Below are 13,213 nucleotides of genomic sequence, written 5' to 3' on the forward strand. Positions count from 1 at the left end.
AAGGCAAATCATGTGTCCTGGTGGTAGGAGTAGCAGACTGGGAATCAAGACTCCTGGGTTCTATTCCTAGTGCTGCCACTAAAAGTTTGGATAAATCACTTAGCTTTGCTATAACTCTCCTTACCCTTATGTAAAGTGGGGGAAACCAATACAGGGGTGACAGATGTTAGTCGTTTGCTAAACTCCTTGAGGTCCTCAGGTGAAAGGTGCATTAGAAGTGCAAAATATGGGTAAATAGTAACTCCATAACTGTTTCAGTAGATTCATATTTTGTAGATGCAAATTGGTACTCCAGTATGCCTGCTACGTGGGTACAGGGTGTATAGACATCTTAAAAAAACCAAACCCTGAAGTCATGGAGCATTTCTCTTGGGAGGCTGTGGAATACCCTCCAAGAGGGAGAGGTGGGAACCCTGTCACTTGGGACACTGAAAATTAGATTGAACAAAATGTTACAAGATGTACACTAGGGAACAGACCTGTACTGGCAGGGAGGTGGGAACAGACGATTTAATGGGCATCTTCCATCTCTGACTTCTGACTGTAATTATATGCTTATATTTCCATTATATTCTATATGGACTGTTTGCCTCGATTGTCCCTAATACTGGAGATAGGATGCATCTACTTCTTTGCAAGCCTATTTTTCTAATACATTGGCCCTGCTTGAAGTTCTGCCATCACTCTCTGTTCTGACATTAGTAATTGATGCTGTGCTGGGGATGCCCCAGCTTTTTCTCCAAACACTCTTTAAAGCTTGCATCTGTTAAGATTATGGGATTCCATGCACTATGTAGACTTAATCAATGCTACTGGCTGTAAGGGACAAACCTGCGTTGGCCAGGATGTAGAAAACAATGCTAATTATGAAGCTGCACTGTCTTACAGGATTTTCCACGTGAAGGGTAAATCTTGAAGTGCTTACACTTAGGAGAAATTTACATTTTATTGTTTCAAGTTATTGACTTTTGCAGCATGGGAGGCGGCGGGAAGAAGGAAGGGGCATTGGCAGATGTCATTAACGTGGGCATGGTAGTGACGGAGGGGCTGTGTAACTGCCAGTCACACACAAACACGCCAACAGAAAATCATGCTCCGCTTGCCACTTAACTCCTTCTCTTCTGACAAAAATGTATTGTACACTGTTGCTGAATGTTGTTGATTAATCATGTCGAAATAGGGGGCGGTTTTCTCTTTAACATCGTCATGAGGCTCAAAGCTCCTTTTATTCACTGGGAAATGACCTTTATATAAAAACCCATGTGTTTGTATTTTACTGGATATTAGCAGTTGTAGTTTACTACAATTTAATTAAGGCAGTGAATGCCTGTATTTTACTTAGTGATAAATTGATGTGTCAAAACCAACTGAAGAATTTTCTAGTTCAGCCACGCCTTTGTGCTACAACTATTAGCTTTCTGTTATAGCTCTTGTTAGGAACTACTGATCACTTCTTGTAAAGATAAATTGGTTACTTTTGAAATTAGATTAGGGACCAGGTTCTGGTTTCACATTAGTATAAATCCTGAGCAACTCCATTGAGATCAGAATCTGGTCCTTGGAATGGATCATACCTGTTTGCTGTGCAGGTCAGTTTCATAGATTGCCATGAGGTATACAGGGCTTTGAATATGTGTGTATTCCACTTCTTCATCCATAACTCCTTGATGTAAATGGAGAATCTGATCTGAGTATAGACCGGGGTGATTATACAGTATACAAATGAGATGGTATGCAATGACTACCACATGACACTGTTCCTGTCTTAGATACTCACTGTATGTGTACATTGGCGATATAGTGAAAATGTGATCTGGAGTCTCTCCAGAAATATTGTTTTTTATTGGCATTGTAAATGACCTATCTTTTAAGTTTTAAAGATTAGTGTAAAACAAAAAACAACACAGGTAACTATACAAGAAAAATGATCTGTCACTATATTACAGAGTGGAAGTAATTGCTTCCTCTGGAGGAGTTGTGGTTTATAAAACCCTTAGCAATTCTCAACAATGTTCTATTTAAGCTCTTCTCTTAAATCTTTCCATTGTCTATTAGGATGTTTTATTTTTAATGCATTCAGTCTGAAATGTTCATTCTTTTCTCCCCCCTCCCTGTTAGGTTGTGACTAGATTGATCCATTTGCTGGGTGAGAAGATTCTTGGCAGCCTTCAGCAAGGGGGTAAGAAACAATTCCTGTGTCATCTGCTTTATTTCCAGTGCTCAGAAAATATATCTAAGGGCCAGATTCAGATATCAATGACACTGATATAGTTTCCAAATAACACTATTGAATTCAGTGGAACATGGCTGGATTTACACCAGTAAATTTGAGAACAGAATACCTGCCTGAGATAAGAATTTGCCCCTGATTAATCCATTTTAGTGATGCTCAGAAGGGAGTAACAATTTCATAGTGTGTATATGTACAGAATGTGTATGCATGAGTAGGATAAATGGGGTGGAGAATGAAATGAAATGTAATTGACACTGCTGGATCCCAAAGGTACCGGAATAGATGCACAGTGAAATCTGCTTCCAATATTTTTTGAGAGAGACGGTTTTCAGGGAGAGGATGCAATACTGCATTCAGTAACCTTACACAGAATCACATCACACCAAATGAAATCTGCATGCAGGATGACCTGCTGAATCTGCAGTTTGCTTATCTTGCTGAGTTGCCTAATAACAAATTACTCAGTATTTAGGTATTCCCAAATTGTTATCCTGAGAAACTTCTTCTGAATTCTCTTGGCTGAATTAGTTTAGATTACTAATTGGATTGATTGTTAGTGGACGGGAGGAACCTTCCTGTAGTGTTTGTTCTTCTTGGATTGTACCTTTAAGTCTTTAAACCATGATTTGAAAACTTCAGTAACTCAGTCATAGATTAGTGGTCTGTTACAGGAGCGGATGGGTGAGGTTCTGTGTCCTGCATTGTGCAGGAGGTCAGACTAGATGATCATATTGGTTCCTTCTGATCTTAAAGTCTAGGAGTCTATGAGACTGTTAAACTAAGGCTTTGTCTACACTATTTTGTCGGTAAAACATTTGTCAGTTTGGGGGTGTGAAAAAACCACCCCCCTGACTGACATAAGTATTACTGACAGAAGCACCAGTGCTATGTCAGTGGTAGACCCTCTCCCGCCAACATAGCTACCACTGCTTGTTGGGGGTGGTTTAATTCTGTCGATGGGAGAGCTCTCTCCCATCTGTATAGAGCAGCTATACAGGAGACCTTACAGTGGTAAGGTCTCTAGTGTAGACATAGTCTAAACCAGTTTTAAAAGAAAATAATGTTCTAAGGTACTGTTAAGTTTATAAAAACTCTGTGCTGTGATGCTGCTTGCTAAGATTTAAATCTGCTTACAGAAATGTGTCTGTTTCCATGAAACCCATTGCTGCCAGAGTGGTTGGGATTTTCAAAGGAGGAAAAGAAAGTTAGGCAAACAGCTCACATTGAATTTCAATTGGGTGCTTTGGACCAAGTACTTTGGGGGTATGGAACAGCTTCTATAAGAAAAAAGATTAAAGAAGACCGGAACTGTTCCATTTAGAAAAGAGACGATGAATGGGGATATGATAGAGGTCTATAAAATCATGAATTACCTGGACAAAGTGAATTGTTGTTTATGCTTTCACATAACACAGGAACTAGGGGTCACCCAATGAAATTAATAAACAGCGGGTTTAAAGGAAACAAAAGGAAGTATTTTGTTACACAGTGCATAGTCAATCTGTGGAACTCATTGCCACGGGATGTTGTGAAGGCCAAAAGTAGAAGTGGATTCCAAAAAGAATGAAAGAAGTTCATGGAGGATAGATCCATCAGTGGCTATTATCCAAGATGGCTAAGGATACAACCCCATGCTCCCTAAACTTTCAACTGCAAGAAGCTGGGATGGGACGACAGGGAATGGATAACTTGAAATTGCACAGGTCTGTTCATTTCCTCTGAAGCATTTGTCACTGGCCTCAGACAGAAGGTAGGCAAAACGGACCATTGGTCTGACCCAGTATGGCTGTTCTATGTTCTTATGATAAACTTTGTAGCGTGTCACAGATTAAAAAAACATCAGTACATTAAAATTAACAGAAAATCCCCACTATGCTACGGGCTATTTCCTGCTTTGCCATTTTGTGAGGCAAGCAGAGAGCAAAAGTACAACCAATTTGTAACTTCCTAGGGCCACATGAACATCTAATTGTAAGTGGCAGGCAGGCAGGCGTGTGCAGCTATGATTGTCCCACTGAAGTGGAAAGAATGTTCAGCTCGTCAAGTGCGGGTCAGTGTGACTGGCACTGTGAGGTGCACATGCACCTCGTGCCTGTGAGACTAGATTCATTTAGCTAGCAGTGTCTGAGCTGTACAAGTGTCCTGTGCCGCCTCCCTCTCCCCTGTGACGCCACAAAGAGCCAGGTGGTCGTATATTCCTTCTGACCTTGGATATGTACTGTAAATCCACTTCAAGAGTCTCAAGGAAGAGACTGCCTGGCCTTTCCCAGATACATACACTCCATCTCTTATCAGCTGCCTGGAAAGCCTCTCCCTCCTAACGTTAAGGCATGCTCCACCAAGAGAACAGGCGACATTGTTGGCTCACTTCAGAAATGTGCCAATCTCCTAGATTTGCATAGCCGCCACGTGGAGTCGTCTGTGGTCTTCATTAAATGTCATGCGCTTGACCTGGCAGCCAGGGCCAATGCCAAGCTTGGATGATCAAAGCTTCAATCTTTGTTTCCCTCATCAGCTGTGACACTGCAATCCCACCACCTGAGGATGCTGCTGCTTGCCAGTCCCCTGTAGGGGGATCCATACCGACATACTTGAAGAAGAGATCAATTTCTTAACCTACGGTAACTGTGGTTCTTCGAGATGTTGTAGTCCGTGCGGATCCAGTGACCCATCCCTGCCTTCGGAGAGCTCAACAAGCGTGGGCTTCGAACTGTGATGTAACTGATGGAGGGATGCATCTGTTCTGCCCTTTATACCTTTGAAGGAGGCACAGTGTGCATGCTGTGGATGCAGAATAGAACAGCTGAAGAAATTTAGCCATCAGATCTATCCCATGGCTCTTCTGGCTTTGATTTTAGATGTCTGTATTAGGTCTGACACTTCCTCTGACTGCTGTACAGTGTGTACTCAGTGCAAACTTCCTATAAACCCTGGAAGAGATTTTTCCCCTCTGCCTCAGCTATATTTAAGCAGTATTTGCCAACCGATCTCTGCTATCCAGGAGGATCCTATTATACACTGGCATGCTGCGCTATAGAGCACAATGCCGTTGTATCTAGGACATGATTAATCACAGTCACATATACTTCACCTGCCTGAGCAAGTGTTCTTTTTGTACTAAACACTTCAAAGTTTGCATCCTTGGTCTTGGAGCTGTGTTAAGTGTCCACTTTTAAATGACTGATAGCGATTGCTAATCTTTTGGTTGATCGTTTACAGTTCATGTAATTGGTAAGCAGCTATCTGGTCCCATGTGTCTGTGCTGTTTTCAGTCCTCTTGATAAAGCTTTGATACTGAGTAGACTGCAGTGTGTCTGAGCTGGAGCAGTCTCTTTCCCTCACACAGAATTTATTTAAAAAACCTTGTCTGTCTTCGGCTCAGATTAGACTTTCCTTCTACAATTTCTGGTCCTACCATAACCATGAATCTCCTGGTACTTGTCAAGCATAGCATTCTTCCTGGTTAATTGCGAAGGGCAGAATTACCTGCACCCATTATATCTAGTTGGTTAATTATTTTTTCGTCTGAATGCAGCTTTTCCCCACACTGGTATTTTGAATACCAATATTTTGTATGAGTCAATCTATATGAATGGCCTGACCTATTACACTTCTAGTTAAATGCAAATTGGATTGACAGACCCTTCCTGAATAAAGGTTCTCAACAAGAGCTGTTCTGAACAGAGTAACTTGTCTTCAATTTTGTGCTATTCCAATACTTAGAAAAATCACCATACCCCTGAATATTGTGTTGTATTGGCTGGAAATGATGTACAGTTTATATATCATTACAAAGTGCTCCAAGAATAACCCAGCAAATTTGTAATACATCTGGCTTACTTTAGTTTGGAACTGCTTCTGTGTTTAATGTGATAAGTTGTTAATCACACATCAAAATTGCCACCTGGCATTTTAGATTTGGAGGGCATAATTCTACAACTTTTTTGTGGCTCTGCCTTATTTTCCTACATGTTCGTACACTGTTGCCAACCCAGAGAATAGAGTTCATAAGGACGGGGCTACTAGATTCCACATCAGCAAGGGCTTATCCACCATCATGTAGCCCTCATCTGCCAGCTGTAGACTCACTTGCAAACCTCTGTAAATGATTGCCTCAGGCTTCTGGTTTGCAGTGTTGTCGTTGTTGCTGTGTTGGTCCTAGGACATGAGAAATAGAAGGTAGATATCTTTTATTGGACCAACTTCTGTCAGTGGAAGCTACAGTCTTCTTCAGCTCTGGGGAAGGAAGCAGAGATCTGACCTGAAGAAGAGCTCTGTGTTGCTTGAAAGCTTGTACTTTCCACTGACAGAAGTTGGTCCAATAAAAAAGATTCTCACCAACCTTGTCTCACTATGACTTCTGGATCATGTCACCTCCTGCACTTGTCACACAGCATGTCAGCATGTCAGACATCATCAAGATTCGTGCAAGGGATGGTTGAAATCAGTTTATCTACACAATAGCTATCACATAGACATGAGGGTGCAGGTCCCCAAAAAGTACTCACCTTACATTGGTTGGAAGTACCTTCTTCAGGTATACAAACAAGTACTATTTTTGCCACCACCATCTGCCTGTATGCTAGTGGTAGATACCTCTGCACTCGGACTGGGAGCTAAACCACTTCAGACCTAAGGCCTCTGAACTCCTGAAGAGATTCATTTTCACATAGATATTCTAGCAGTCAGGGTTATTCCTCTGGTGTGCACAGCATTTCTGCCCTGCTGTGCAGACTAACAGTCCAGGTAGTAACAGACAGGGAGGAGCATGATCTTCTTCCTTTTCCAAAAGAGCAGTTAGTCTCTGCAACTAGGACATTCATCACCAAATCACGCTGGTAGCTCTGCACCTACTATAAAAAGATCCAGCAGAGCAGTTCAGGAGTCAATTCACTGACAACCATGAATAGATTGTCAAGTACTTGATCCTGCAGATCCTCTTATGCAGGTGGGGATCCATAACAGTAGACCTGTCCGGTTCAGAGTGGAACAAGAAATGCCAGGCTTTCTGCCCAAGAGGGGTTCTGAGCCCAGAATCCCCGTCGGATGCTTTCCTCATATGATAGACTTCAGGGATAATGTATGTTTGTCTACCAATCATGTCGCTACTGAGGGTGTAAGGAAACTTGGACAGGATTCAGCAATAATGATTGTGCTAGCCCCAGATTAGCCCAGGCAGTTCTGGTACTCAGACCTAATGAATCATCATCTCCATCTCCAATCACATCACCTATCTTACCTGATGTGATATCTCAGAATGAAGATGAAATCCTACATCCAGACCCAGCATCATTACATCTGACACCATGGATTCTGGCTGGTTAGCTATCATTAGAAGAAGCTGTTCAGCTGAAGTCCTGACTGTATTGGTCATAGGTGCTATTTGGGACCGTCTGCTGCCCCCAAACATTTAGGATTCTTAGTCTTCTCTGTACTGTTAGCAGCAATATCCGCTCATCATCCTCCCGTTCAGGGTCAGACCATATTTTTCTAGCCTACGGTTGGTGGATTTCTTAAGGGCCTTATTCATGTGTTTCCCCCAGTCTGGGAGGGACATAAATATAGTTTTAGCTGGGTTAATGGGACCTCCTTTTGAGCCCTAGCAACTTGCTTTCTCTACCATGTAGCTATGAAAATGGCCTTTTGATTAGCTGTTACATTTGCTCAAAGGGTAGAGGAGATGCTGGCCCACATTTCATAATGTTCCATAAAGATGAAGTGACCATTCCTGTGTCCCCATTCAGGACGACGACACTTGTATTTCCCCTCTGTGCTGTAGCCTGGGTACCCACTGGGGCTTCCAGCTTCTGTCTCCTCTTCCTCCAGGCTTCACAGTTCCCTGCCTATACTGTGTTGTTCCCCAGCAACCCAGATTGCCCAGACAAGCCTGCATCTGCTCTTAGCTTTCTCCTCAGAGGCTCTGAACGGCTGTAATTATCCACAGTTACAAGTTACCACACAACTTTCTATAAGCAAGTACATTGATTCTTAATGTGAAAGCATTATATTAAAAGCAATAAAGAACCTACATATAAGCTAATAAGCTTACCAGAGATCACTCCCTTCTCCAGTTCCAACAGCGTTCTGGTAGGGTTCAGTCCTTCATACCCCACAAAGGGGATTTTCTGTGGTTATAAGTTCATCGCAGCTTTTGCTCAGAACAAGCAAGCTGATGAACAAGTCAGTCTCTGCTTTATACAGCGTGGGCCTTTGATCTTCAGATTTGGAGAACAGGTAATCAGCCCACAGCGGTTCTCTCTTCAGGGCATAGCTTCAGGAGGTTGGGTCTGGAGGTAGGAATGTGCTTTCATCTCCCCTCAGGTATTTCCTAGGAAACCCATTTAACTTTGTTTGTCCCAAAGTTCCTTCTTGCCTGGCACATTGTTTAAAATAGTCGTTTGAAGCTCATAACACTTCCCAGAGTTTACACTGGGCATGACTTCCCTCTAGAAAAGTTATGTCCAATTGCACAATAATACGTCAACCATGCATTAAATACAATGGACTCCAAAGATACTTAAACTTAATTCAGTAGGTTTTTCAAGGACATTGCAGGCAATTATCTTACCTGTCATAACCTAACCCTAAATTTTACCAAATATTGTCTCAGCTTTTCATCTAAATTGGGTGATTCACCTACCATTCGGGATTTGAGGGGCTCCCTGGGTCACAGAACTGGAGTTACTGTGAGGTAAGTCATTCTTTTTAAAAACTGTATTATACTTTCATGAAACAACGAATTGCTTGTAGGCTAAAGCATCCTCTTCCAGAAAGAGGAACTCTTCTCCATTGTTTACCGTGCAGAAGTCTGTTCCAATTTTTTTTTAAAAGTGTACAAATAAAGATCATAAAATGGTTAAAACCTGTTTTCACTGCAAATGCAGACACGTCAGGTGAAAAAATGTAATTTCCTCTGACACATTCTTTTAAAATAAAAATAAACTAGAGACTTGATGGAGGCAAACTTCACTTTGTTGAATGCAAGCGTTGTTAAAATGATAAGAGAATCTAGACGATAAAAGCAATGAAATGGATGCTAAAAGGAAACTTCCCCCAAGAGGACTGGAAAGGAAATGAGATGAACCAGAACAGCAGTGCACCTGTCACTCCTTTCCTTGGTCTTGTGATAGCTGAAGAACATTTTCGTTATAAAGACAAGGTAGCAAGAAAAAATGACCATTTTACAAGAGAGAAATAAGATAAACTAATGGAGAACTCTGTTTATCTTCTCTCTAGCATATTCTCTTCCCTCCCATAGGTGAACTTTTATCTGGTAGAGTGCTGATGTTTCACATGTGCAGAGTGAGCAAGATTAAAGTTTATTGGGAGGTGTCTATTATTTTACTTAGTGCAAAACAAAACAACAAATTATTTTAAAAATATGGGCTTTAAAATGTAAATTTTACTAATCTTTGGCCAATTACTTTTATTCACTGCCAGTACCTGCATTGGAATGTGTGTTCCACAAAATATAGAATATATAAAAAAAAAAATCAGGAAGGGAAAAATGTCTGTTGGACTTCAGAGACATTAAGGGAAGTTGCTCTGTTCTACATATACAAGGGGTTGGGGCTAATTATAGTCTTCTAGGACTGATTTACGAAACTGGATTCTAACAGGATCAGTGCTGTTTCACAGGAACTGATGAGCATTTACATCAATAATTCAGTCAGTTCTGGGCCCACATAAGTACCTATTCTGTGTGAAAAGGATGCTTAAGAAATATGAAAGTAGTTTGGGTCTAAAACTTCACCTGCTGTAAAATTCAGAATTTAGTGAAGAAAGTTTCTATAGGGAACATGCCAGCATCTGAGCAGTGTGGTAACTTATAACTACTGGCAATACACTGGTCATAGCTCTTGGGAAGAAAGTATCTTCATCTGTTCTGGGTCCGTAGTCTTTTCCCCTTGAGTTCACCTGCCTGTTGCCCATTGGGATACCTCTGTTCATGCCCTTTGGACCAAGATGTGGAGGCTTCAGAAGCTCTTTTGCTCTTCAGTACCCATCCTTAGAGGTTGAGGCATTTTTGCTCTCTTTGAGGTAGTCTGAGTGAAATTACCCAGTCTGTAGCCTCCGGAGTCAAATAATTCTGTTAAAAGCAAGATTTATTTAAAAACAACCAAAAATAATAGTTGTGACAGATGTGAGACTTGGGAAACGTAGAGTTCAAATGACTATATTGACATGGATGCAGTGTAGTTGCAGTTGTCGCTCTCAGGATATTAGAGACTGGGGGGAGGGGCAGGTAATATCTTTTATTGGGCCAACTTCTTCAGGGCTGGGAAAGGTACTCCCAGCATCACAGCTAAATACAAGGTGGAACAGATTGTTTAGTATAAGTTGTTAGCACATATTCTAAGGGTCCATTCCAGGTAGAGTGGCCCATTAACACCTGTGCAGTCATCCTTAAAGGAAACCTGCACAGTGTTTTCAAAAGATGAACCTGGGAGCTTAAATTCATTACTCTACTAGATACACTAAGGGCATGTCTACATGTACAGTGCTTCAGTGGTGCAGCTGTACCGATACAGCTGATGTTCTGTGCTGATGGGAGAGAACTCTTCTGTCGGTATAAAAAACCCCACCCTGGTGAGCAGTATAAGCTATGTCGGTGGGAGAAGCTGTCTGCTGACACAGCACTGTGCACACTAGTGCTTATGTTAGTGTAACTTACGGCACTCGGGTAGAATACTGACATCCTTGAGTGACAAATTATACTGACATAAGTGGCAGTGTTGACATAGCCTCAGAATCATGAACTGAACAAAGACACTGGATTTATGGCTCATTTCAACAATCTGTAACCCACTAATCCCCTTTCTTGTCCAGTGACTGCAGAGATAACAGACCACTCTACCTTGAATGGTCCCTTAGAATATGAGCTAACTATTTATGCTAAACAGTCTGTTCCAGCTTTCATTTTGCTGTGATGCTGGGGATACCTTTCCCAGAGCTGAAGAGCTCTGTATGGCTTAAAACCTTGTCTCTCACCAACAGATGTGGTCCAGTAAAAGATACTACCTCACCCAGCTGGTGTGTCTCTATTGAAATATGCATGAGAAGCATGGATGTGTTAAATGGGTTTCCTGGGGAGTGGATAGTGCCACAACTCGGGTTATGCACAAAGGCTAGCCTTTTGAAGTCACACCCTGAGGAGAGGGCCCTCGATTGGTGATTACCTCTTCCTGATCAAGTGCCCGAGTTGTAGAGTGAAATGGCTGATCCACCCAGCCTTCGTTCTGGTTCCTGATCTAAAGATTGATCGAACTTGTAACCACAGGGAAAACCCAGTTGTCAAGTTTGAAGAGCTGACACCTACCAGAGCCCTACGCTGGAGTTGGGGGTGATCTCATTTAAGCTTTTTATGATGTGTGTAGGGTTTTTATATGTTTTCTCTGGATTGCTTTTACCTTAAGAATAAAGATGCTTGCTTACAAGGAGTTGGGTGGTGACTTGTAACTGCTGGCGATACACTGGTCATAGGGCTTGGGGAGAAAACACAGAGCAGGCAGTGGCCATTAGGCAGACTAGCTCGCTGGCATATTGCAGTGTAGATCAGGGAGCTATGCAGTCTTAAAATCCCTGCGTAAAAGACATGGGGCCCTGCCCAGGAGAGGTGATAGCTGGCAGCCTGAAACCTTTAAGTGGATGCACTTGAGGGACTGCGTATGGGGAAATATAGGTTCAGTTATTCTGAAACTGTGACAGTAGTAAAACACAATAAATGGTTTGTAGAGAATATCTAGCTCTAAACTTCTCAGCTGCACTGGATAAGACAGTCCTCAGCTTAGTTACAGTAGAAAGATGAGAGAACCTATTGCATCTCTCAGAAGTGATGTTACCCTCCATCCACTCTCCAGAACCTCCCCCAGCTTCCCCTTGCGGTCTCAGATCGCTCTCCAGTCTCTCAGCACCTGCTTTACTGGTTTCAGGCCTTTTCATGTAACTGGCTGCTGGCAACTATAAACCTTGCATCCTCCCAGTCTAGGGATAATAGTTACTAGAGATGTTAATTCGTTCCCTTTCAAATATTTAGCATCTTAATCCAGCAGATAGCTTGTCTCCCAGATAAAGTTCAGTTCACATCTTTGTTTGTTTGGAAAAGTAATTTACAGACTTCCATAACTCAGTTTTTACCTTAAATTTACCTACACTATTTAATATCACTTATTGTCAGACACCAGCCCCTCTGTTACAACTAGCAATACAGACACATTCTGACAGATTCACAGTTTATAGAGTGAGTTACTGGTTTACCAATAATCTTTGTTTTGCTAGCTGTAGAGATTTTTTCATATATTCCAAGGCCAGAAGGGACTATTGTGATAATCTAGTCTGACTTCCTGTGTAACACAGGCCAAAGAATTTATCCAAAATAATCCTTAGAGCAGATGGTTTAGAAAAACATCCAGTCTTGATTTAAGAATCCACACAACCCTTGGTAAATTGTTCAAATAGTTAATTACTCTCTCTGTTGAAAATTTACACCTTATTTCCATTCTGAATTTGCCCAGCATCAACTTTCAAACCATTGGATCATGTTTTACCTTGGTTTGCTTGATTGAAGTGCCCATAACGAAACCGTTGTTCCCTATGTAGGTACTTATAGACAAGTCACCCCTTACCTTAACCTTCTTTTTTTTTTTTTTTTTTTTTTTTTTTTTTTTTAAAAGCCAAATAGACTCCGGAAACTCAATCTATCACAATATAAGGCATGTTTTCTAGTTCTTTAATTGTTCTCCTGGCTTTTCTCTGAACCCTCTTCAACTTAACCAACATCCTTCTTGAATTGTGGGAATCAGAACTGGACACAGGATTCCAGCAGTGGTTGCTCCAGTGACAAATACAGAGGAAAAATAACATCGTTACTACTCAAGATTCCTCTCTTTATGCATCCAAGAATCGTATTAGCCGTTTTGGCTATAGTGTCACATTGGGAATTCATGTTTAGCTGTTTATCCTCCACAATGCCCAAATCTG

The 13,213-nt window shown here is 41.6% G+C and overlaps 1 protein-coding gene across 3 annotated transcripts in view; it reads left to right on the forward strand.

The window, feature by feature from the left end:
- The window catches only part of PNPLA7 (patatin like phospholipase domain containing 7), a 242,711-nt gene that overhangs the window by 127,854 nt on the left and 101,644 nt on the right, over positions 1–13,213 (forward strand). For all 3 annotated transcript variants that reach the window (XM_067561557.1, XM_067561556.1, XM_067561558.1), the window contains one exon: positions 2,119–2,179. In XM_067561557.1, the coding sequence (XP_067417658.1) occupies positions 2,119–2,179 (61 nt within the window). The remainder of the gene's footprint in view (positions 1–2,118; positions 2,180–13,213) is intronic.

This window comes from Emydura macquarii, unplaced genomic scaffold (assembly GCF_026122565.2).
Source record: "Emydura macquarii macquarii isolate MOO-44397 ecotype Brisbane River unplaced genomic scaffold, CSIRO-AGI_Emac_v2 contig_2417, whole genome shotgun sequence".
Taxonomy (NCBI): Eukaryota; Metazoa; Chordata; order Testudines; family Chelidae; genus Emydura; species Emydura macquarii.